The sequence below is a fragment of the Schistocerca nitens genome, chromosome 6, assembly GCF_023898315.1.
Source record: "Schistocerca nitens isolate TAMUIC-IGC-003100 chromosome 6, iqSchNite1.1, whole genome shotgun sequence".
NCBI classification, from domain to species: domain Eukaryota; kingdom Metazoa; phylum Arthropoda; class Insecta; order Orthoptera; family Acrididae; genus Schistocerca; species Schistocerca nitens.
The window spans coordinates 176148478-176174426 of NC_064619.1; the positions used below are offsets into that span (position 1 = coordinate 176148478).

Here is a 25949-nt window from a genome sequence, read left to right on the forward strand (position 1 = left end):
TATCTCCTGGTAGTTCACATGTACATCTTCTTTTGTCAGGAAATTTGAATTGTGTTCATTATGACCACTTCACAATGTTCATAGAATTCTAATAGTGCTTGTATTTATTATACAAGTTTTCCAGTACAACCCATTTTGAAACTGTGGCTACAAACACAGGCAGTAAAATCTTCCATTATTACAACATTATCATTTTTCTTTGTTATTTCTAGCAGGTCTTCTACTTTTTCATATATATCTTTAACGCATTCCTCTTCACTGTTTGTTGTTGCAAAGTAGACTTGGATAGTTCATAGACCTACTGAGAAAGTCTTTATCTTTACATCAGTTATTGATCACATTGTTCCTCCACCTGTCCCTTAGAACAATTGCTACACCCCTTGATCCTCGCTTCTCTTTGCCAGTGAAAATGACTCTGTAATCATCTGAATATGAAGTCTCCCCTGACTTCCTACCTAGTTTCTGATACGCCTAGCTTCACAAGTTTCTTTTAATTTTTCTAGTTTCCCAGCTTCATGTAGATTTTTCATATTCCCTGATACAGTTTTAAATTTTTTATTACTTTTAGTTTTGCTGGGATTTTGCTGAATGACATCCTGAGAAGCTTTGCTGTGGTTTATTCCCCTGCCAGATCCTGGGCTTTGTTTCATATGATCAGTGGTCTGATTTATTTCCTTCTTTCTGTACATTCTACCAACAGAGTTTGAGGTATCATTAAGGATCTTCAATGAAGTGGCTTCTCCTTGCCTTTCACATTCTCCTACTGTTAATCTTCAGTGAGATTCATTCACATTTGAGATACAGTTCTCAACCCAGGACAGTGTATCACTTCTTTGGAAATATGGTCTAGTGGCATTTCCTATTTCCTCTAGTCATACAATGAACAGTAGGCTACTTGCACATTTAATTGCATCACAATACATTTTCTTCTTAACGAAGTATCATTAGCCACAATTTGAATACGACATTGAATTATTAATAAATACAACTATTTATGACAATCTTTTTCAAGCATGCAAAGAAGAACTTTGAGCAACCATAAAATTATCTGATCACTTCCCCAGCAAATTAAATATGTCAAAAGAAAATACAATCCAAGAACTATCTACAACAACTTTTGTCTGATAACACACTCTGTGTCATAGAGGCTTTTTTAGATAGTGTACGCATGCAAAGAGGGGGGGGGGGGGGGGGGGGAGATTGTTGCAGTTGATGAATTTAAACAATTGTTAACTGAACTGTCAATTGCATAATCACATGATTTCTAAGATGTATAATTCATGACAATGATATTAGCTTGTAGCCACATATACATCAGAGACAGACAGACAGAGAGAGAGAGAGAGAGAGAGAGAGAGAGAGAGAGAGAGAGAAATGAGCCTTTATTCTTGTAAATCGGTTCATACCTTTTTCAACATAAAGAGGTATAACGAACATAGAGATGTGTAAATAAATACCTCACTAATAAAACTGTAGTTTGTCACCAAACAGTCCATAACAAGAGCAAATTATTTTTTCTGCTTGGAAGAGGAGAGTGAGGCTGTATGTCTGACAAGGCACAGGATTAATGTAAACTTATGTTCATTAAAACTCAACAATAAAAATTACAAAAATGGTATAAAGCAAAGTGTATGAAATGAAACAAAACTCTGTGGTCATTTGTACATCTACGTGCTGCTATAAAAATAACACCATTCTTTAGAAATCAACTGAATGTGCATTTTTGAAATGCTTTTTTTCAAATAATATAAATCTGAAGTTCATACATGGAATTTCAAGACTATAGCTATTTTTTAAGCTATGTGATTTGATTACCTGTTTTTAGCTCTGTACAAAGTAAATATCCTACAGCATCCAAGTATCTCTACCAAGAAAGAAACACTCATATTCATACTATTAGTCTACTAATCGGTGCTGTTCACACTTGCAGTAAACCTTAAAAAGTTGCAACATGGAAAGTGGAAACAATTAGAGCAGTTACCTCCAGGAAATTTACAGACTGTAATCGTAGTTTTGGAGGCAGGGACTCATCATAGCACAGTGGCTCAAGTGCAGCCCACGGATCAACCAATGAACATCCTCTGTCGTCAGCCACTTCTTGTAAGCGGTGAAGTATATGAGGAAGTAGGGCCAAAGATTCGGGTGCGGGACCATTTCTGAAATGTATCCAAAATTCATGATCTTGTGTTATGTAATTTTCTTGTTACTCTTTCCACAATAAGTTTCTTATACAAATTTTTGGGATAAGTATTAAAAATAAATGTTAATGTTAAAAAGCATATTCAATAAATTTCAATCAGCTGTCTGCTTCACCCTTCCTGTAAACAATGTTTCCACTAGAAACTTAACTTCAAATAACTATGTTACTGTAGTTTTATAATGTCTGTTTGCAAAACAGGAAATTTTAACAATGATTATCCAAACATAGGACACCTTTCTTGCAAGCAGTGTTATTTTCATGTTTTTAGTGACAATACTTAGTTACTACTCACTTGTAGCAGGCTGTTTTGTCTCTCTCCACACCATGACATCATCTCATGAGGAGAATTACAAATGGTGTTGTACCAGATTTGATCATGCATTCTCTGTTGTTATTTTCTATATGTGAACAATGTATCCATTTTTCCTCTCTCTCTCTCTCTCTCTCTCTCTCTCTCTCTCTCTCTCTTGTCCCCCCCCCCCCCCCTCTAACCCATATGTGAAATTTATTTATTGGTTTTGCACAAATATCCTTGTCTTACTGTCTTAAACTTTGAAGAGAAATTGGTAACTCTTCCAGTTTTATATAGCAAAAATGCTAAATCATCATCAATAAATGGTAGTATAAAATAAATTAAATTCTTTTGTTTCATATGGAATGTGATAACAAAACAATGCATATAGCAAAATTCAAGAGGTTTTTGTTTGTGTTGATCATGCGAATAACAGCCTGCAAGATCCGGGGAATCGCAGAGGGTGGGATTATTGGTAGTTGGGAGCTCTAATGTTAGGCGCGTTTTGGGGCCCCTTAGGGACATGGCTGACAAGGAGGGTAAGAAAACCACTGTGCACTCCGTGTACGTACTGGTTGGAGTCATTCCAGATGTGGAAAGGGTCCTCCCGGATTCCATGAAGAGCACAGGGTGCAGCCAACTGCAAGTGGTTGCTCACGTCGGTACCAATGGTGGGTGTCACTTTGGATCAGAAGATATTCTCTGTGGTTTCAGGTGGCCAACAGAAGTGGTAAAGGCTGCCAGTCTTGCTTGCAAGATTGCAGACATCTGGTACAGAGCCGAGTGGAGGGTCTGAATCAGAGGCTCACACGGTTCTGCGACCGTGTAGGCTGCAGATTCCTCAACTTGCGCCAAAGGGTGGTTGGGTTTCAGGTTCCGCTGAATAGGTCAGGTGTCCACTAAACGCAGGAGGCGGCTACATGGGTAGCAAGGGCTGTGTGGTGTGGACTGGGCGGTTTTTTAGGTTAGAGGGTCTCGGGAAAACACAAGAAGGACTTCAGTCACAAAGTGTGCAGGCTGAACACAGGAAGAACGTAGATCCAGGAACCATTGGTATAACAGTTGTAAATTGTCGTAGCTATGTTGGGAAAGTACCAGAGCTCCAAGAGCTAATGGAAAGCACTGATGCTCAAATCATCATAGGCACTGAAAGCTGGCTAAAGCTGGATATAAGCTCAGCCAAAATTTTTGCAAAGAACCTAATGGTGTTCCGAAAAGATAGGCTAAACATGGTTGGCGGTGGTGTGTTTGTTGCTGTCAGAAGTAGTTTAACTTGTTGGAATTGAAGTAGATACTTCCTGTGAGTTAGTATGGGCACAGGGCCTTGTTGGCAACCAGAATAAAATAATAATTGGATCCTTTTACCGACCTCCCAGTTCACATGATACAGTTGCTGAAAGGTTCAAAGAAAACTTGAGTTTGATTTGAAACACATACCTGACTCATACAGTAATAGTTGGTGGTGACTTTAATTTACCCTTGATATGTTGGCGAAAATACATGTTTAATTCTGGAGGTACGCATAAAATATCATCTGAAATTGTGCTAAAGCGCATTCTCTGAAAATTATTTCAAGCAGTTAGTTCATGAGCCCACGCAATTAGCTAACGGTTGTGAAAACACACTTGACCTCTTAGCAGCAAATAATCCTGAGTAAATAACAAGCATCAAAACCGATATAGGGATTAGTGAACACAGGGTTGTCATAACAAGATTGAATATTGTAATCCCCAAATCCTTGAAAAATAAGCGAAAAATATACCTATTCAAAAAAAGCAGATAAAAATTCACTTGACCCCTTCTTGAGAGACAATCTCCACTCACTCCAAAGTGTAGACCAGATGTGGCTTAAATTCAAAGAAATAGTATCGGCAGCAATTGAGAGATTTACACCAAATAAACTAACAAACGATGGAGCTGATCCTCCTAGGTACGCAAAACAGGTTAGAACACTGTTGCAGAAACAACGAAACAAACATGCCAAATTTAAACAGGCGCAAGATCCCCAAGATTGGCGATCCTTTACAGAAGCCCGAAATTTAGCACTGAGTTCAATGTGAGATGCCTGTAAGAGTTTCCACAACGAAACTTTGTCTCAAAACCTGGCAGAAAATCCAAAGAGATTCTGGTCGTATGTGAAGTATGTTAGCAGCAAGAAACAATCAATACTTTCTCTGCGCGATAACAATGGAGATACTATCAAAGACAGTGCTGCCAAAGCAGAGTTACTAAACACAGCCTTCCGAAATGCCTTCACAAAAGAAGATGAAGTAAATATTCCAGAATATTCGCAGGACACTTAGAAAATGTAACAGACCTACTAACGAGACTGCCTACACTACGCTTGTCCGTCCTCTTTTAGATTACTGCTGCGCAGTGTGGGATCCTTACCAGATAGGACTGACGGAGTACATCGAAAAAATTCAAAGAAAGGCAGCATGTTTTGTAGTATCGCAAAACATGGGAGAGAGTGTCACAGAAATGATACAGGATTTGGGATGGAAATAATTAAAAGAAAGGTGTTTTTCATTGCGACAGAATCTTCTCACGAAATTCTAATCATTAACTTTCTCCTCTGAATGCGAAAATATTTTGTTGACACCGACATACATAGGGAGGAACGATCACCACGATAAAATAAGGTAAATCAGAGCTCGTACGGAAAGATATAGGTGTTCATTCTTTCTGCATGCTATACGAGATTGGAATAATAGAGAATTGTGAAGGTGGTTCGATGAACCCTCTCCCAGGCACTTAAATATAATTTGCAGAGTATCCATGTAGATATAGATTAGAGAGATGCAGGAGTTCAGAGCATGTATGAAGGTATATAAGCAGTCAAACAGAAATGGAATAACATAATGTCAATATTAATGATACGAAATATCCTCCATCATGTACTACACAAAGAATTATGTATATGTACTACATTATGTTTAGCGTAAATGTCAAGCTGGACAACATTTTGCTCAGGGTTATGCTGCTGGATCCATATGAAGGGTTTTTTGTCAGGTAGATTGTTGGTGTTGTGGTCTTCAGTCCTGAGACTGGTTTGATGCAGCTCTCCATGCTACTCTATTCTGTGCAAGCTTCTTCATCTTCCAGTACTTGCAACCTACATCCTTCTGAATCTGCGTAGTGTATTCATCTCTTGGTCTCCCTCTATGATTTTTACCCTCCACACTGCCTCCAATGCTAAATCCAAGTAGATTATGCAACTAGAAACTAATTTGGCTGTCTTGCCAGTAAATTAAAGGTGTTAACAGAATGTAAAGACAAACAATAAAATTTTTCTGACCTAGTAGCTCATTTGCAAAGAAAGTAGAAACTTAAGTACTTGTTGGCACCAATATCAAACACTCACAGAAAGGTGGGACCAGATCATAGCAAGAAATATTGAGTGTGTCAAAATGAAGTCTGCAGATAACAATTCAAAACTTAAAAGCAGTTTTTAAAGAGACAAACACAGTAAGTGTAATTGTAATCTTCTACAAAACTAAATAGAGTGAAGCAAATTCTTTGAATACTTCTGATATTGCAGAAATTTTAATGTTTGTTTTATGGAACACATGGAGCAATCACAAAGATCAAAGTTCATGTTCTGAAGAGTTTATACAGCCAATCCAATCTAATATTGGTACATGATGAACTTTGGATACAATCACAAAAAGTGCTATAAAACAGTGAACTTTTTTTTATGTTTCTGGTACAAGAAGAAATTTGTTTTCTCTCACAGTTACTGCAGACACAAAAATGATGTTCAGAGCCTTGAATTATTCGTGTGATTATCTTAAAGACTGCATCACTAAGGCGCATGTTATTTGGCATGTATAGTCAGTCAAGGTGCTGATTTGTCTCAACCAACTCAAGGTTGAGGTAAATCTAGTTTTGGAACAAAATTTGCAGTTTTGACAATACAGATAGCCGTACCGTAGGTGCAACCACAGTGGAGGGGTATCTGTTGAGAGACCAGACAAACGTGTGGTACCTGAAGAGGGTCAGCAGCCTTTTCCGTAGTTGTAGGGGCAACAGTATGGATGATTGACTGATCTGGCCTTGTAACATCAACCAAAACGGCCTTGCTGTGCTGGTACAACAAACGGCAAAAGCAAGGGGAGACTACAGCTAAATTTTTCCCAAGGGAATGCAGCTTTACTGTGTGGTTAAATGATGGTGGTGTCCTCTTCGGTAAAATATTCTGGAGGCAAAGTAGTCCCCCATTTGGATCTCTGGGCGTGGACTGCTCAGGAGGACATTGTTATCAGGAGAAAGAAAACTGGCATTCTATGTATCGGAATGCGGAATGTCAGATCCCTTAATCAGGCAGGTAGGTTAGAAAATGTAAACGGGGAAATGGACAGGTTAAAGCTAGATATGGTGGGAATTAGTGAAGTTCGGTGGCAGTAAGAACAAGACTTCTGGTCAGGTGAATACAGGGTTATAAATACAAAATCAAATAAGGGTAATGCAGGAGTAGGTTTAATAATGAACAAAAAAACAGGAGTGCAGGTAAGCTACTACGAATAGCATAGTGAACGCATTATTGTAGCCAAATAGACACGAAGCCCACTCCTACCATGGTAGTAAAAGTTTATATGCCAACTAGCTCTACACATGACAAAGAGATTGAGGAAATGTACGATGAGATAACAGAAATTATTCTGACAGTGCAGGGAGATGAAAATTTAATAGTCATGGGTGACTGGAATTCGATAGTAGGAAAAGGAAGAGAAGGAAAAGTAGTAGGTGAATATGGAATGGAGTAAGGAATAAAAGAGGAAGACACCTGGCAGAATTTTGCACAGAGCATAACTTAATCATAGCTAACACTTGGTTGAAGAATCATGAAAGAAGGTTGTGTACATGGAAGAGGCCTGGCGACACTGGATGGTTTCAGATAGACTATATAATGGTAAGACAGAGATTTAGGAAACAGGTTTTAAACTGTAAGACATTTCCAGGAGCAGATGTGGACTCTGACCACAATCTATTGGTTATGAACTGTAGATTAAAACTGAAGAAATTGCAGAAAGGTGGGAATTTAAGAAGATGGGACCTGGATAAACTGAAAGACCCAGAGGTTGCACAGAGTTTCAGGGAGAGCATAAGGGAACGATTGACAAGAATGGGGGAAAGAAATACAGAAGAAGAAGAAGGAGAAGAAGAAGAAGAAGAAGAAGAAGAAGAAGAAGAATGGGTACCTTTGAGAGATGAAATAGTGAAGGCAGCAGAGGATCAACTAGGTGAAAGATGAAGGTTAGTAGAAATCCTTGGGTAACAGAGGAGATATTGAATTTAATTGATGAAAGGAGAAAATGTAAAAACGCAGCAAATGAGGCAGGCAAAAAGGAATACAAATGTCTCAAAAATGAGATCAACAGGAAGTGCAAAATCGTTAAGCAGGGATGGCTAGAGGACAAATGCAAGGATGTAGAGGCATGTATCACTAGGGGTAAGACAGATACTGCCTACAGGAAAATTAAAAAGAACTTTGGTCAAAAGAGAACCACTTGTATGAATATCAAGGGCTCAGATGGAAATCCAGTTCTAAGCAGAAAGCTGGAAGCAGTATATAGCGATAGAGGGTCTATAAAGAGCAATGTACTTGAGGACAATATTATGGAAATGGAAGAGGACGTAGAGGAAGATGAAATGGGAGATATGACACTGCGTGAAGAAATTGACAGAGCAATGAAAGATCTAAGTCGAAACAAGGCCCCCGGGAGTAGACAACATTCCACTAGAACTACTTATAGCCTTGGGAGAGCCAACCTTGGCAAAACTCTACCATCTGGTGAGCAAGATGTATGAGGCAGGCGAAATACCCTCAGACTTCAAGAAGAATATGATAATTCCAATGCCAAAGAAAGCAGGTGTTGACAAATGCGAAAATTACTGAACTATCAGTTTAGTAAGTCACAGCTGCAAAATACTAACACGAATTCTTTACAGACGAATGGAAAAACTGGTAGAAGCTGACCTTGGGGAAGATCAGTTTGGATTCCGTAGAAATGTTGGAACACATGAGGCAATACTGACCCTACGACTTATTTTAGAAGATAGATTAAGAAAAGGCAAACCTATCTTTCTAACATTTGTAGACTTAGAGAAAGCTTATGACAATGTTGACTGGAATACTCTCTTTAAAATGCTGAAGGTGGCAGGGATAAAATTCAGGGAGCGAAAGACTATTTACAATTTGTACAGAGACCAGATGGCATTTATAAGAGTCGAGGGGCATGAAAGGGAAGCAGTGGTTGAGAAGGGACTGAGACAGGGTTGTAGCCTATCCCCGATGTTATTCAGTCTGTATATTGAGCAATCAGTAAAGGAAACAAAAGACAAATTTGTAATAGGAATTAAAATCCATGGAGAAGAAATAAAAACATTGAGGTTTGCCAATGACATCGTAATTCTGTCAGAGACAGCAAAGGACCTGGAAGAGCAGTTGAACGGCATGGACAGTGTCTTGAAAGGAGGATATAAGATGGACATCAACAAAAGCAAAACGAGGATAATGGAATCTTCTCAAATTAAATCTGGTGATGCTGATGGAATTAGATTGGGAAATGAGACACAGTAGTAGATGAGTTTTGCTGTTTGGGGAGCAAAATAACTGATGATGGCCGAAGTTGAGAGGATATAAAATGTAGACTGGCAATAGGAAAGCGTTTCTGAAGAAGAGAAATTTGTTAACACTGAGTATAGATTTAAGTGTGAGGAAGCCGTTTCTGAAAGTATGTGTGTGGAGTGTAGCTATGTATGGAAGTGAAACATGGACGATAAATAGTTTAGACAAGAAGAGAATAGAAGCTTTTGAAATGTGGTACTACAGAAGAATACTGAAGATTAGATGGGTAGATCACATAACTAATGAGGAGGTGCTGAATAGGAGTGGGGAGGAGAGGTATTTGTGGCACAACTTTATTAGAAGAAGGGATCGGTTGGTAGGACATGTTCTGAGACATCAAGGGATCACCAATTTAGTATTGGAGGGCAGTGTAGAGGGTAAAAATTGAAGAGGGAGACCAAGAGATGAATACACTAAGCAGATTCATAAGGATGTAGTTTGCAGTAGGTACTGGGAGATGAAGAAGCTTGCTCAGTTTAGAGTAGCATAGAGATGCATCAAACCAGCCTCTGGAATGAAGACCACCACCACCACCAACAACAACAACAACAACAACAACAACAACAGAATATCAGGAAAAATAGGAAGTTTTAACACAAAATGGTGTTGTTGTTGTTGGCAAAGAATTATGTCAAATGAGAGCAGAGAGTTAGTAACAAAGAAGTAATTTTACTTCACGAAGTCAAAGTAAGGATCTCTGTGCAGTTATTCCTGCTAACATTTTGGTCTCGAGGAATTTCCTTCACTGCGCTTTACATGTGATTTTTCAAGCCTTAGAAATTAGTTTCTTACATTCAATAAAGAGGAAACAGATACCTACACTCAAGACTTAGACAAATATAAATTCATATTTGGAAAATACAATGTTAATGGTCTACGGAAAATAATTTTGACATCTATACAAGAGATGCACATAAATAATCTGAAAAAAAAGTAAAATATATATTTATTTACTAGCTTTTCACGCAAGGGTTTGCTCGTATAGATGTATGTCACATATATTGGCACCCATCTATTCCTCCCCTCTCTCTCTGTCCATCTCGTATGTCATCCAGTTTTTATTCCCATCCCCACCCCAATGGGAGATGGTTTTTACCCTAGTGCTACAACTTTCCACCAATCAATAAATATTACGTGTACCAATCTGATTGAAAGCGATCCCTTGGTTTAGAAGGAAATGTGGAACACGAACACGAATACGAATACACACACACACACACACACACACACACACACACACACACACACACTTTATCAGAGGCTTTTCTCACGTACATGTATGTCACATACACTGCATATATCAGTTACCCCTTCCCTGCACACACCCTCCCCACCTCCCTGTGCTCACATCGCCTCTGCTTTTGCTGTCCACCCCTCCTCTCACCACACTCTGACCCAACTGCTTCATCAGAAAAGTGTGCAATATGGTATTGGAGAGCACACTAGCATATTATGATAAGAAACATAGTTTTTTACTGAAGTTAACATAATACAGCAGGTTACTGTCCTTATTTTATTGTGCAAAGTACATGTGCAATCAGTTAAAATTTGTAATAACAGATGTAACACAACCTGCTATAGTACCTATACAGTACGTCAAAATTCAGCACCAGCGAACAAATAAATGAAAGTAATAAAATGGTGGACCATTTTTAACTAAAAATAGTCTTTGCCACAGCCATATCTGCAAAAAAAGTGGTAAATTTTACATGGAAGATTAGCTATGGGAAATTCTTGTACAATATGGGTGTTGCATTTCTTGAATATTTGCCAAAAGCAAATACAAAATCACGTTTCTTAGCAATGTTTTGAATATTTTAAAAGGAATCAAGCTGATTTTGTGTGGTGATTTGTTACTGTGTATGAGACATGGTATCCATCTCCTCGTGTCAGGAACTAAGTAACAAACCAAGGTGCCAGTGTAAAGTGGAGGCCTGTACTAAGAGGAAAAGTCAATTCCATCTGCCAGAAAGATTGTAGTTAGAATTTTGAGAGTTTCAGAAAGGACTGGTCTAATCAGTTGCCTTTTAAATAATAAAACAGTAATTGGAAAATAATACTAAACAAGACTTTCAGACCAACAATTCGAAACAATACTTAAGAGACATGGGCCTCAAAAGAAAATACCTACATAGAAATTCTGGGAAAACTGATGAATATGTAGCATAAATTATTGAAAAATCCACCCTATTTTACAATTTTGGAACCTACAGGAATTTGTGATTGGAAAGTGTTATGGCAGCTGTAAATGTGTGTTTTGTAGACTCTACTGACTGGAAAACATTTACTTAATGCTGTAGCCAACAGGTGCACATTTGCGTTCTATAAGCCTCAGTAATAGTTTGCAGGCGAACCTCCATATACTGCTACAATAGTTTACTGTTGAAGATCTATGAGTAGTAAAAACCTAACCACAAAGGTCACAGTTCTTGAAGAATAGAACGGTACATATGGAGCAGACACTGTCATTGTTTTAACACATGGCCTAATTGTGTTACACTTATTTCACGGATGCATTGTTGTTGATCTAACCAAAACAGGTTTCTCATCTGAAACTCTGTCGTGGACTGACTGTCTCCTGACCAAAAATCGGCCCCTTTGTCTTCTGACCATAAATCGGCCCCTTATATATCCTCACAATAATAGGAACTGAAACTTCACATTGTTCAATGTTTAATTTATAGAAATTACAATTAAAACTTAACTCATTAAATTAACTGAATACGTCAAAAAATTCTGTCTTTTTAACAGTTTCTCCTACTACAAGAGTCAGCCCAAATTATTTGTTTAAATTACGAAATTAACAAATATAAGTATGCAAACAATACTTTGGACAAAATTGTTAATTACTTTTGAAATAATTAAGAGCCGGCTTTGCTAACATGTTTCCAAATAGAGCCAAATAGATCCATTATGAATACTATTAGTTGTTCCTCCAAATGTTTATAATTAGTACAGAATTTATATTTGTTTATATGTCAACAATAGAATTTAAGTTACGAAACAATTACTGATTTCACCCTATAACAAAAGATACTAATTAGGAATAGTCAAAATAAATTAGAAAATCAATTACATATGTAAAACCAAAAACAAAATTAGATCTGGAGTTATATTCTTTAAAACGAGGGCCAAATGCAGATTATACTCACATATGTTAATGGTAATTAGTTAAAAGTGAAGAAATGAATTTTAAGGAGGCAGATGGCAAAACAAGAGGGGAAGTAAAAATATCCTAGTTTGCTTCGTCACATTCCAACAAGAGACAGACAACATTGAAGGACTGGTCACCCTTTATCAAGCACATGTCTGTTTCATGAGCTTTAGATTGGTCATTTGTAATGAAATCCATCACAGCAAGTGCAGCAAATGGCTAAAATTATGATTGGTAATATTTGCAGCGGTGGCAAAAAATTGTAACTTACAAGTGGGACTGAATAGTATGTACAAAGGCGAAAGAGGACAAACAAGTGGTCCAATCCCCATCCCTCCACCAACTCAACCTGAAGGGTGTACGACAGTTTAAAATACATCAAGTCAGTAAAAATTACACAAAAAGAGCAAATGATGATGTAGATCCACAGTAACAGAAAATTAATGTGAAGGTAACAAAAACTAAATACTATAGAGGGAAACAACATCACTTTTTTAAAGAAGTTCTGATTTGTCACAAAACATTTTCTATGGCACTTACTTTCATTCTGTCACCAGAAATTATAACAATATGTTGATTATTTTGATGAAAGAATGTAGGGCACGTAGAAATATATACATGGAGGTGATTGTGATTCAATATTTTCAAATATTCTACTAAAATTTATAAAACTTCACATACATCACTGATGTTAAAGTGTAGCAGAAAAAACATATAGCTGGTTGATTGCCAAAAAAATCCTTGATTTTACTTTCAGTAGGCTATAGGTCGTTGTCTCTCACATCCTTGGTTGTTAAAGCAGCTCACTCATTTCCTCATTCCTTGACACCTGGTGCTGAGCAGGACGCAATATTGTGCATGGTTTTGTGTCAGGAGGATGTGGTTTTATAATCTGGAGAATTTTCTCTGCTGAGCATATTTGCTGAATGACATACATAAAGCTATAGCTAAGAGAATCACAGTAGAAGAGAAACTTCATCCCTTTGCGACATCTCTTCTGCTCACATGCCTTCAGAATTCTGCAAATTGTACAAACTGTGCTGAATTAGTTTTGCTTCTAAGCAAATATGGTGGAATGTTGGGCCCATGTACAGTCAGCAACAGTGTTCTCTGGACTGTCCAGTCATATCCAAAATGACCTAATAGGTTCTACCACTATATTCTGCTGGGGAGAAAAAAAAAATGAAACAGGTAAGTAATTAACCTTAACTGTAATCATTGTGGATAAAACCAGTGATTTATCAAAGCACATTCAGTTCTCTATCATGCCTGAGGTACATTTCCGTTAGTGGTGAAGTTCCAGAAAGATTTTTTGGTTTTGTTGATATTTTTAACAAAAGCACTGTTATAAAAAAATTCTAATAGCTATGTCCCATGCATGGAACTATGATGAACATTTAGTCAAAATGGTAAAGGAATATATTACCTATATTTTAAAACTGTCTGATAGCATTCTTGACAATCCTGATGAATGGGATAGTGATACGTATACCAAAGCTCGAGGTTTCAGCAATGTTCTTCGAGAATTTGAGTTGCAGTTCTTACTTCAGATATTTGGCGAAGCATCTGGGATGACTGATAATCTTTTTGACATTATGCAAACTAAAATACTTTCTGTAAACTTTTGTATGGCTAAGATAGCAGAAACTAAATTGTATGTTCACAAGAAAAGAGTTGGGCTTGATACAGTTTGGTCCAGTTGTGAAGAAATCTGCAAAGGGCTCAAGAAAAGCTGTTACTATCAAGAATCTGACCCCACAACCTATCATCAATGTCTACACTATGAAATTTATATCATGATAAATCAGCAGCTGGAGGTTTGGTTTGAAGGGCTTGAAAAACTCGAGAGCAAAACAGAAGAAATTTTCCTGAGGAAGATATTTGCTCACTAAAAGATAGTTACGAGCAACATTATGATTTTGGTTGTATCAAATACACATTCACAATGGTTTATTTGACAGAGGAATGCCTTTCTATGGAACGGCACCAGCTTCTTTCCTACCCACGGAGTATTGGTTAGTTATCCTCAGTGTTAACTGAAGTTTATAAGCTCTGTACCCTTGAGTTAGTAATACCCGTAACCAGGGCAACTGCTGAATGTCTTTTTCTGCACTTCGCAGAATTCGTAGCCACTACAGGAACTCCCAAAGCTAAAAAACACACTCAAAGCTGCCAATATTGTCGACAGAAGAAGTGCTGGAGTATTTATTGCTGTCAGAGGTAGTTTGCCTTGTAGCAAAATTGAAGTAGGTAGTTCATGTGAAATAGTATGGGTAGAGGTTATACCTGACAATCAGACTAAACTAATTAATTGGATCGCTTTACCAACCTCCCGACTCAGAAGACATAGTTGCTGAACGTTTCAAAGAAAACTCGAGTCTCATTTCAAATAAGTACCCTGCTCATACAATTATAGTCGGTGGTGACTTCAATCTACCCTCAATATGCTGGAAAAATTATACGTTTAAAGCCGGCAGCAAGCATAAATCATCATCCGAAATTGTACTGAATGCTTTCTCTGAAAATTATTTTTAACAATTAGTTCATGAGCCCACTCAAAGCGTAAATGGTTGTGAAAGCATATTTGACCTTTTAGAAACAAATAATTCTGGACAAATAGTGAGTGTTGTGACAAATACAGGGATTAGCGACCACAAGGCAGTTGCTGCTAGGCTGAATACTGTATCACCTACAACCATCAAAAAGAAACGCAAAGTATATCTATTTAAAAAAGCTGATGAAAATGCTCTTAATGCCTTTTTAAGAGACGGTCTTCACTCCTACCGATCTGACCATGTAAGTGTAGAAAAGTTGTGGAATGTTTTCAAAGAGATAGTATCAACAGCAATTGAGAGGTATATACCACATAAATTAATAAGTGATGGTACTGATCCCCCATGGTATACAAAACGGGTCAGATTGTTGTTGCAGAAGCAAGGAAAAAAAGCATGGCAAATTTAAAAGAACACAAAATCCCCAAGATTGGCAAAGTTTTACCCAAGGAAGTGTTATAGGCCCTCTATTGTTCTGATCTATATTAACGACATAGGAGACAATATTCTGGAGTATTGCTGTGCAGTGTGGGATCAGCATCAGGTGGGACTGATGGATGACATCGAAAAAGTACAAAGAAGGGCAGCTCGTTTTGTATTATCGTGAAATAGGGGAGATAGTGTCACAGACATGATATGTGAATTGGAGTGGCAACCATTAAAACAAAGGCGTTTTTCATTGTGACGGGATCTTCTCATGAAATTTCAATCACCAGTTTTCTCCTCCGATTGCGAAAACATTCTGTTGGCACTCAGCTACATAGGGAGAAATGATCATCACAATATAATAAGAGAAATCAGGGCTCGCTCGCACAGAAAAATTTAAGTGCTCATTTTTCCTGCGTGCCATTCGAGAGTGGAACGGCAGAGAGACAGCATGAAGGTGGTTCATTGAACCCTCTGCCAGGCACTTTATTGTGAATAGCAGAGTAATCATGTAGATGTAGATGTACAAAAGAAGCTGCTGCAACTCAAATTAGCTAAAAGTGAGGAACAGTTCTATCAGCATATAATTGAAGATTTCAACAGGAAGGAAAGAGGAACTGAATTAGCATTCAAGTAAAGTGCCAACAATGAGGCAAAGAACTAATTTTTATTCATTATGTTTTATAAAGTTCATGTGGAACAGCCTGTGTTTTTCACTGGCATGCTCTTTCAGCTCTGTCTTTCAGCTATTTGGCAGCTTGTGTACATTAACTTAGAATTTAACATTAGTGTAAACAGTTTAACACATAATTCACTTAAAAATCCTATTAGAAATAAATAATTTCCTTTGTAATTGTTTCCCCTTGTTCACGTGGCACCATATTGCCACACAATATTTTCTGCACATAAAAAGATACTGTAATTCAAAAGAACATTATTCTCCTCACTTCACATTCAGAAACAAATACTAAGAAATGATGTGTCCTGTTGTTCCAACAACTACAGGAATGCAGCTGGATAGTATCATTGACAATATTTCAACAGGTGCACACCCCTCTTCAAGCCGCAAATGCAATGAGTATGTGATGTGCAAAGAAATTTACAGGGAGATGCAGCAGGTGCATGGACTATGAATATGAAACATGAGCACCAGAGCCAGCGAGTTCATGTGGTGCACAATGGTGATGACATGGACGTGTGGATTGAGGCCGTGACAGGATGGACGAAGCGGAAACTGCAGGGTGGAGGTCAATGTCCAGAAAGGTGGCATGTTGGGCTGAGGAGGACAGTTGAAGCAGATGGGACAGAAGCTGTTGAGGCTGTGGAGGAATGAGGATAGAGTATTATGACCATTGTTCGGCTCAGGTTCGTTGATGAAAACCACCTATTACATCGGCTTCATCTGGTGCTGCTCAGCCCGCTGAGTGCAATCTTCCTGTACATTGACCTCTATCTCTCCTGTAGCTCCATTCATGTCTCTATCCATATCAATGCCACTAACCACCAACAGTACCTGCAATTTGACAGCTATCACCCATTCCACACACACACAAACCATTCCCATTTAGTCTGGCCTCCCTTGGACAGTGTATGTGCAGAGATGAGAAATCCCTTGACCAGTATGCTGAAGCTCTCACAAAGGCCTTCACAGACAGGCACTAACCCGCAAGTATAGCAAGCAAACAGATTTCTTGTGCCATATCCTCGCAAACCCCAAGAATCAGCTGTAATGGTGTGCCCCGCTGCACCCCCCCCCCCCCCCAACCACCCGCCGCCTGCCCCTTCCCCAACCAAATATCACCTTATACTGGAACAACTGAATCAAGTTCTTCACCTGGGCTTTGATCATGCTCAGAAATGAGAAACACCTTATCCACAATCTTTCCCTTCCCTCTGAAAGTTGTATTTCACCATCCAGCCAACCTTATTCTACTCCCACCCCTAACCCCTTACAACATAAGCCATATCCCGGTGGAAGACCCAGGTGAAAGATATGGGTGATGCATCAACCCAGCACATCCTACTCTAGTCGTGTTGTGACAAAGAAACCTGGGGTCTTTTTACTTCCCCTCTTGTTTCACCATCTGCCTCCTTAAATTCATATTTTCATTTTTAACTAATTATCATTAACATACATAAGTATAATGTGCATTTTCATAAAAGAGAAAAGTTGGCCCTCAGTTTTAAAGAATATAGTACCAGATCTAATTTTGTGCTTAGTTTTGTGTATGTCATTAATTTCCTAATTTATTTTGACTGTTCCTAGTAAATGTCTTGTTATAGGATGAAATCAGTAATTTTTTTTAACTTAATTTCTGTTGTTGACTTATAAACAAATTAAGTATTTATTTAGCTCTGTTCGAAAACATGTTAACAAAGCCAGCCCTTAATTAATTCCAAAGTAATTACCAGTTGTGTCAAAAGTATTGTTCATAATTTAACTACTCAAGTTTTAATTGTAATTTCTGTAAATTAAACATCAAGCAATGTGTAGTTTCAGTACTTATTACTGTGATGATATATAAGGGCCCGATTTTTGGTGGTCAAGACAGTCAGTTCACAGTCAAGTTTCAGACGAGGCACCCGTATTAGTTAGGTCAACAACAATGCATAAAATTATCTGTGAAATAAGTGTAACACAATTAGGCCATGTATTAAAATAATGACAGTGTCTGTTCAATATGTACAGTATTATTCTGCAAGAAGTGTGAACTGAGTGTTTAGGCTTTCACTGGTCATAGATATTCAACAGTAAACTATTGTAGCCATATGCTGACGTATGCTTGCAAATTATTAATGAGGCTTATCATAATTTGCCAATAATTAACTAGCGATATTAACTGTGTATATTGGGGGGTTGTGAACAGTGAAAGTAAAAAACTGTGAAATGCAACTGTGCACCTGTCAGCTACATCATTTACAGTAGTCAGTATTGAACTTCCACAACCCCATTTTTCAGCCAGTATCATAACACAGAACGTCAACACCGAGGAACATTAACGAAGAAATAAAGCAAGTGACTGTCACAGTGTCACAGCCTTATGCTATCCCGCCAGAGGCAGAGCAACCTGTAAAAGATGCCTTGTCATTTACCAGCTCTGCTGCAATTTCTGTGGAGCACTTTGTGAGGACATGATCACCAACCAGCTGTCCACCAGAACAAGTGGTAATTGCCAAACTGTGACCAAAACCAGAGTTTACCACCCAGTGGATCATGCTGCTTATAACATGATGCTCAATTTCAACGGCTTTCTTCACAACTCACTCCATCTGGATTCTTCCCTCCATTACTAGCTTTCCTTTCTGATTTGCAAATGGGAGTTATCCTTGCATCACATCTTTTATTTCCATAATCCTCTTGACCTCAGTCTCCAATAATCCCCTGCATCTGGACCCTCCACCCAACAATCTCCTCTTCCTCTGTCCTCTCACCCTTTCCCGATCCTCACCTCCACATCATTATCATTGTCATCACGCACTGCATGAACTAACCAGCGACAGTGACCATTTGTCACATTCCTAGCTCGTGCACATCTTGCATGTGCTACCTCCCTCTTTACCAGCAGCCACCCCTCTCCAACCTTGCCTGCTGCTTCCCACCTCTTTCTCCCTCTCTCCACATCAACTAACACTAACTGTCACCCTAGTCCACCAGCCAAAAAAAGCACTCACACAGCACAATGTAATTACAGAGTTAGGTGTGTGTGTGTGTGTTTTGGTGCACACGCACGTGTGCTCTAGCTCACTAACGGAGTCATCCGAAAGCTAGCAATGTTTTTGTACCTTTTTGTGTGCCTGGTAATGACTCAACACTTCTACTATTAACTGAGCTCTCTCCTTTATTCCTAAATTATTTGTATAATGTTACCAACTAATCTAAACTCAGTTTCTTCCTGACCAGTACCAAGGCAATGTTTTGCAGTACTAGATTTGCTTGGCTGTTATAAGCGTGTGTGATGCTCATGCTCAATATGTCATTCTTCCACAGTCCTGATGGTCTGACGAATATATGGCATGCCACAACTGCAAGGGATATGGTACGTTGTAATCATATGAATTTGAAATACTAGTTCTTTTTCAGATCTGAATGCTACATTTTATAAAAAACAAAACCAAACTTGACACTTTCTCAATGCATATGAGTGTCTGCCTAAAGTGCAACAAGTCAGATCTTAACAATTACCTGATTTGTGGATTAAACAGTATCTAATGAACATTTTTGCTCTGGAAACTATGTACTTAACATATCATTTAAACTGTTGTATTAACATTTCCACACTATTATAAAATGAATGGGTGTACCTGAGTCCTGATATTGATTCATTTAGTTGATCCTCCAGCATACTATCCACTGAAGAGCAAGGTTGGGGAAACACCTTCATCATTCCTTCAAGTGTTTTGAGAGGTACTGAGCTGCATATAGAAAACTTAAACACCTGTTTTATTCGGTCTGGCTCACCTCTTGACAAATCCAGCTGCCTGTATTACAAAACAATAAGTGAGACAAACTTCAAATACTTTTTTATCCATGCACACACACTGGAAAAAAAGTATGATTTTTTTATACCGAAGCAGTAGCTGAAGTTCTGGAGAAGAATTTCCATTTATCTCCTCCAGATGATATGAGTTAATCTGATTCAGATGTGAAATCCAGGAGTCCACAGTTGAAGATGCCTCAGCCCACTCTTTCCTGTAACACAAATGTTGCTAGTAAAAAGAGGTTACAATAATTCATAACTATACGTGATGGTTCATTAACCTGGACAGAAACGATTTCACTTAAATTCTGGAAGTTTGTTTCTCAACTCCTCCCTTAAATAATTAAAGTAAATGACGACAAATGCTCACTATATTATAAAATTATGAGGGAAGTTCAAAGACTTATACTTTATTATGACAGGCCAAATAACTTTTATTTAGTGACACAGATGCGTGACACTATTTTCCAGAACAGTCACCAAGTCTCTTCAAACAATGGGTGGAATGTCCATCAATCTTTCAGTTCCACAACATTAAAAATCCACTCCTTGGTCTTGGAGCCATTTGACAGCCACTTTGTAAACATCTCCATCATTGAAAAACCTCCCCAGCTAGCATGAGTAAAACCATCATTATAGACTACTACTGCACCATAAATTGTGCCAAGAATGGTGTAGAAGCAGTGGCGGAGAGCCTCAGGATGAACCGAGTCTTTGGGACCTTGTGGTATATCAAGACAGAGCTGTAGAGGGGGATGCATCACAGAGGTGTATGAGAGTTGGCCCAGAGAAGAGGTGGTGGAAGGGAAATCTGGAGTTCAGAAAAAAGGGGACCAGATGTGGAAGCTGATCTTAACCCCAGACCTGGGGTGCCACTGCGGGAGGTGGATCTCTGTATCAGAAAAGAGGAAGCAGTAGTATGGGTGCTCCAAAGAGCAGCAGATGCATAATGCATAAGCAATCAACTGTTGTTGGCACAAAACCCACAATGGTAGAACCCCTGTCTCCACTAGGGGGCTGATCCCAGGGCTAGACTGAAAGGCAGCAATTGCCAGCCGTACCCAACAATGGTGTTTCGGGTCCAGAATCATATCATCAAAGGTGATGTCAGGCTCTCTGCGATACTCCTGTAATCTAGAAAGGACTAGATCAATGGTGTGTTGAGCCGTATCAGAGCAGAGCAGTCGTGCAACAGTTGGTACTGCTGAGGCATCAAAGAGCATTCACGTGCAACCAGCATGTCTGCTTTAATTGAGAAAGATGAGGAAGTCATGTCAACTGGACATCAAAGACCAGTCCCGAAAAACTATGAGAGTCTACCACATGGAGGGACTGGGCGTCAAGGTACAGATGCAGATGAAGATGGGCTGTATGGCCATGACAGAAACGTATAATGCAGGTCTTGCCAGCCAAAAAATGGAAGCCACGAGTGAGAGCTCAAGATTGCATTTAATGTATTGCGCCTTGCAATCTGCATTCAGCAATATCCACAGATGTACAAAAATAAATGCAAAAATCATCAGGATACAAAGAGGGAGATACAATAAGCCCCGCAGCCACCACCAGACCACTGATAGCCACTGGAAAGACAGGGACACTCAACCCTATTCTCCCACTATGGCAAGCACCAAACTGTACCTGAAAAGTGCAACATGAAAGAAAGTTCCAGATAAAAAATGAGAGCAGGCCACAGCAGTCCTTCTCATGTAGGGTGGCAAGGACATTGTGGTACAATGTGGTATCATAAGCTTTATGCAGGTCAAAGAAGACTGCAACAAGATCTTGACGTCGGACAAAAGCTGTTCAGATAGCAAACTCCAGGTTGGACTGAATTATCTGCAGTAGAGTGGCCTCGGCAAAAACCATCCTGAGTTGAAACAAAAAGGTTCCGAGATTCAAGGATCCAATACAGCCTTCAACACACCAGACGTTCGACGTTCAAGTAACTTGCAGAGGACATTGGTTAAACTGATTGGACAATAGCTGTTCATGTGAAGAGGCTGTTTACCATATTTCAAAAGTGCAATAATAACACTTTCTCATCAATGGGAAGGGACTTCCCCCTCGCTCCAGAGATGTTTAAAAAGGGCAAGTATATGACATTGGCTAGGCACTGATAAGTGTTGAAGCATTTGGTTGTGCACCAGGTCTGGTCCAGGAGATGTGTTGGGGCAGAGAGCAAGGGTGCTGGTGAATTCCATGCACTCCAGGTGCAAGGAATGAAAGTTAAATAGAGTGGTTCCAAGCAGTGTTTGAGAAGATGGAACAGGGCAGAAAAGGGACTGATGCTGAGGCCTTGGTGAAATGTCGAGCAAAATGCTCAGCAATAGTTTCAAGACTGGTGAGGATAACATCATTCAGGGAAATTCCTGAGGCACCTGTAGGACGACGGCGGGTAAAATTACACCTGATCTTTGCCCATACCTGCAAAGTGGGAATATGGGGCCCTACGGCAGTGATGTATCACTCCCAACAAATCTGTTTCTGGCATTTTAAGATAACGGGCCCAGGCATAAAGCTGTTTAAAGGCCAGGAGGTGGCTGAGTGATGGATGCTGTCTGTAGCTTTGGAGGACACGATGCTGGTATTTAATAGCCACAGCATTCTCGGAGGATCCACCAAAGGACAGTCTTCTGTCAGGGAGAACCCAAGGAGGAAGGAATCACCAAAGCAGCTGCCAAAAAGATGGCATCAGTTAAACTCCATATGGACTTATCAACACCATTGTTTGGTGGTACAGCTGGGATGGGATGGCAGGCGAGGCAAAGCCATCCTAATCTGCATTAATAAAGGCCTACCTGGAAGGGTGTTGAGGCAAGTAATGCTGAAGAAAAGATATTGAATGGAGGGAAGAATCTAGGGCTATAAATGGAAAGATCAACGGCCGCGAAAGTGCTGTCTGCCACACTAAAGGGTGTGGGGGCTCCAGTGTTGAGGAGGCAGGCATCAAGCACTGCCAGCAAGTCTTCAACAATCTTGCCACAATCAGTGGTTGCACTACCACCCAAAAAGGGTTATGGGTGTTAAAATCCCCAAGGAGAAGTTAGGGGGAGGGGGGGGGGGGAGGAGCTGTTCAAATGTGTGTGAATTGCTGCTGAGGTCATCGGTCCCTAGACTTACACACTACTCAAACGAATTTGTGCTAAGAGCAAAACACACACCCATGCCCGAGCGAGGAATCAAACCTCTGGTGGGAGGGGCTGCACAGGGTGCGGCAAACCGTGCAGCCACTCCACATGGAGCAGGGAGCTGTTTAAGGAGGACAAGAAAAGCAGGAAGTGTAGGAGACCAGTCTGGGGGGAAATAAAGATTGCATGTCATTACTGCACAGTCTAAATGGAGCCGAACGTCCACTGCTTCCAGCACAGTATGAAAAGGGATCCAGGAACTAACATGTCAGTGTAGACCAATGCACAGACACCATCAGATGGTCGCTAAGGACCTGCCGGGTTCCAGCAGAAGGATTGGGAACCATGGAGAGTTGACAAATGAGATTCTCACTACACAACACAAGCTACAGAGCAGAGAGAAAAGTGATGAAAATAACCATTACAGTTCCATTGGAGGAGAATAGTACAAGACATCAGATGGATGTCAAAAGGACCAGAAACTGTCTTTGTGCTGAATCAGTGTCCATCATTGGTAAGGACGGAGTGACATCCGTTAATGTAAGATTGGACCCTAACTGACAGTGATGGGCTGACACCCCATGGGATGTCAGGGAGGTCTCGTCCTGATACTTATGCATGTTCTTCTTCTCCTCCTCCTTCGAAGGATGAGAGCAAGTCATAGTGATATCAGGACCTGAAACACAACAAGTGGCCTTGAGTCTCACACAGCATGTGCCCTGCTTTTGACCTCTAGTAACAGGCTTCTTTTCCTGGAGATGCTGGGGAGGGGGGTTCCTAGAGGGAGCCTCATCCCTGACTGAAGAGAAGGAGTGGTTCCATGAAGCGTGGCAATGGGAACTGCCAAGGAGAAAGAAAGGAAAGGGGTATAGGTTGGAGATTTGGAGGGAGGAGGAGCATGTAAGGGCGCAACAGAAGCAAAGGTAGACGTTAAAGAAAAACAGTCAAATTTCTGTCAGTCCTCTGAGTAGGATAAATGGTAGAGTTTTTTGAATTTCTGAATCTTTCTTTCCTTTTTATAGGTCTGGCAATCTGATGAGCAAGGAGAATGTCGGCAGAACAGTTCACACACTTGGGAGGTGGGGCACAAGTACTTCCCACATGGAGAGTGTGGCCGCTATCACAGCAAAGAGGTTTTGCATCACATCGCAAAGACATGTGGCCTGTGACCAAAACAGAGACATTAGAAACATGAAAGAATGTGTGATATTTGAAGAGTGCTACCACTTAGACAACAGTTTGCTGCTCAGAGGACCCTGTGGTTGTCACTGTAGGCTCATATCACAAGTAGAGATATGTGAGGAAACACGTATTATTCTTGAAAGTGTGCCTCCTAGCAATTGTGTCTTCCTTAAAATGGCATCACACACTTCTGGAATTTGAGTCAGTTGTAAAGCATTGATTCAGTTTGATTAAACATACTTTTCATTCCGAAGACCCACAGAAAAGAGATACTTGAAGATACACAACACATATTTACAAAAGAATTTACATGCTAATGTTCCTTCAACAGATCCTGTGTGAGATGGTCCCCAAGGATGTAGAAAAACTAAAAACAGTTTTTCATATATACATTCATTGAAAAACTTAATACAAACTTTTAGATGCATACATACTGAAAAACAATTTACAAGGCTGACTTACACACACTGCATTACTGCATGGACACTGTGACAAACTTAAGTACAACATAATGTTCCTGTTCTGTGGCACAGCTAATAATAAGAACATCAACAATGTCTGCTAAGAGCTTGTCAGTGGAGGGGAAATAGTCAGCCTACATTAAATCCTTTAGGCTCCTCTTAAACTATACTTTATTAGTAGATAAACTTTTTATGGTTATTCCAAGTTATTGAAAACATGTATTCCTCAATAATGGTGACCTATCTGGACACTGCTAGCATTACTCTGCCTCCCAGAAAGAAATAGAAAATTGGGTAGAAACTGTGGTCACTTGGGATCTGTGACATATTTTAACTATCCAGGTGCTGTGTCTTTGTAAACTACCTCATTGGTCATTCCTGCCATTTATGTTACTTAAAAAGATTAAATCATGCATATCTCATGATAAACCACATTAAGGTTAAACTATGAATGGCTGTACTAGTCAGTTACAGTTTCTTATACTAGACATACATTTCAGCAGAACACATAGTTGAAAAACATCAAATATGATACCATACATACCACTACTGCTCTGGAATATTTGAGACAATTTCATAAAAAAGGAGGAAGAAGGAAAGAGAATGACACAAAATGAGTTCACAAAAGTCAAGAAAAGAGTAAATTCTTCTACGTTGTACGTAAGTTAACTTCCAAAATTTTAATTTTAAAAAAAATTAATTAATTTCGTAAACGTTTAGTGAAGGAGGAAAAAGAAGGAAGTGAGGAAGAAAAGAGAGTAAAGCAGGAATTAGAATACATTTAAAAATTGAAACCAAGTTATAATTACTAGTATACTATTTAATAAGAGCAACGTAAGAACAAATGAAACATTACTATTAATGTGTTTGCTATAAAACAAAATCTTTTAATGTCTTATGTAATAATGATTATCTGCCTTTATGACTTTTGCTTGCTTTTACAGTATTTAATTTGTTATGAACATAATATTCATTAGATTTAGTTATTCACTCAATGATTTGTTGATCTGTCCTCATTATTTACTACTGTTCCATTCCAAAATTTTCCAAGTTCTTTTTCAATTTATCATGGGATGGCTTGATTTCATTAATGTGAACCAAAGTTTTATTACACTTTACAACATGTTCAACCAATTCAATAACATAAACAGAGGCTAGGCGTGACAAAACAAACTGCTACAAACTTACATACATACCCATGGTTCTCTTTCTTTTTGCCATCGGTGTATTCTTTCACGAGATGTAACAAACTGATTCTGCAGTCAACAGTCATTACATCGATACTCTTCTCAGAGAAACATACAGCTTTAGCAAAGTTTACAACATCTGCGCCTGCCATTTTTGTGAAATAATGACTACACATTCTAAACTGATCAAGCCATAACCTTGGTCCAAGAGCATAAGCACTGCTTGAAACCTGCATGAATAAAGAAAATAAACACACA

At 39.2% G+C, this 25949-nt stretch overlaps 1 protein-coding gene across 2 annotated transcripts in view; it reads right to left on the bottom strand.

Moving 5' to 3' along the window:
- LOC126262433 (NBAS subunit of NRZ tethering complex-like) overlaps window positions 1–25949 on the bottom strand; it is a 412445-nt gene that overhangs the window by 61349 nt on the left and 325147 nt on the right. For both annotated transcript variants that reach the window (XM_049959075.1, XM_049959074.1), the window contains exons 34-37: window positions 25701–25921; window positions 19823–19945; window positions 19558–19734; window positions 1982–2156 (exon numbers count right to left, since the gene is read on the bottom strand). In XM_049959075.1, coding sequence (XP_049815032.1) covers window positions 1982–2156; window positions 19558–19734; window positions 19823–19945; window positions 25701–25921 — 696 coding nt within the window. The remainder of the gene's footprint in view (window positions 1–1981; window positions 2157–19557; window positions 19735–19822; window positions 19946–25700; window positions 25922–25949) is intronic.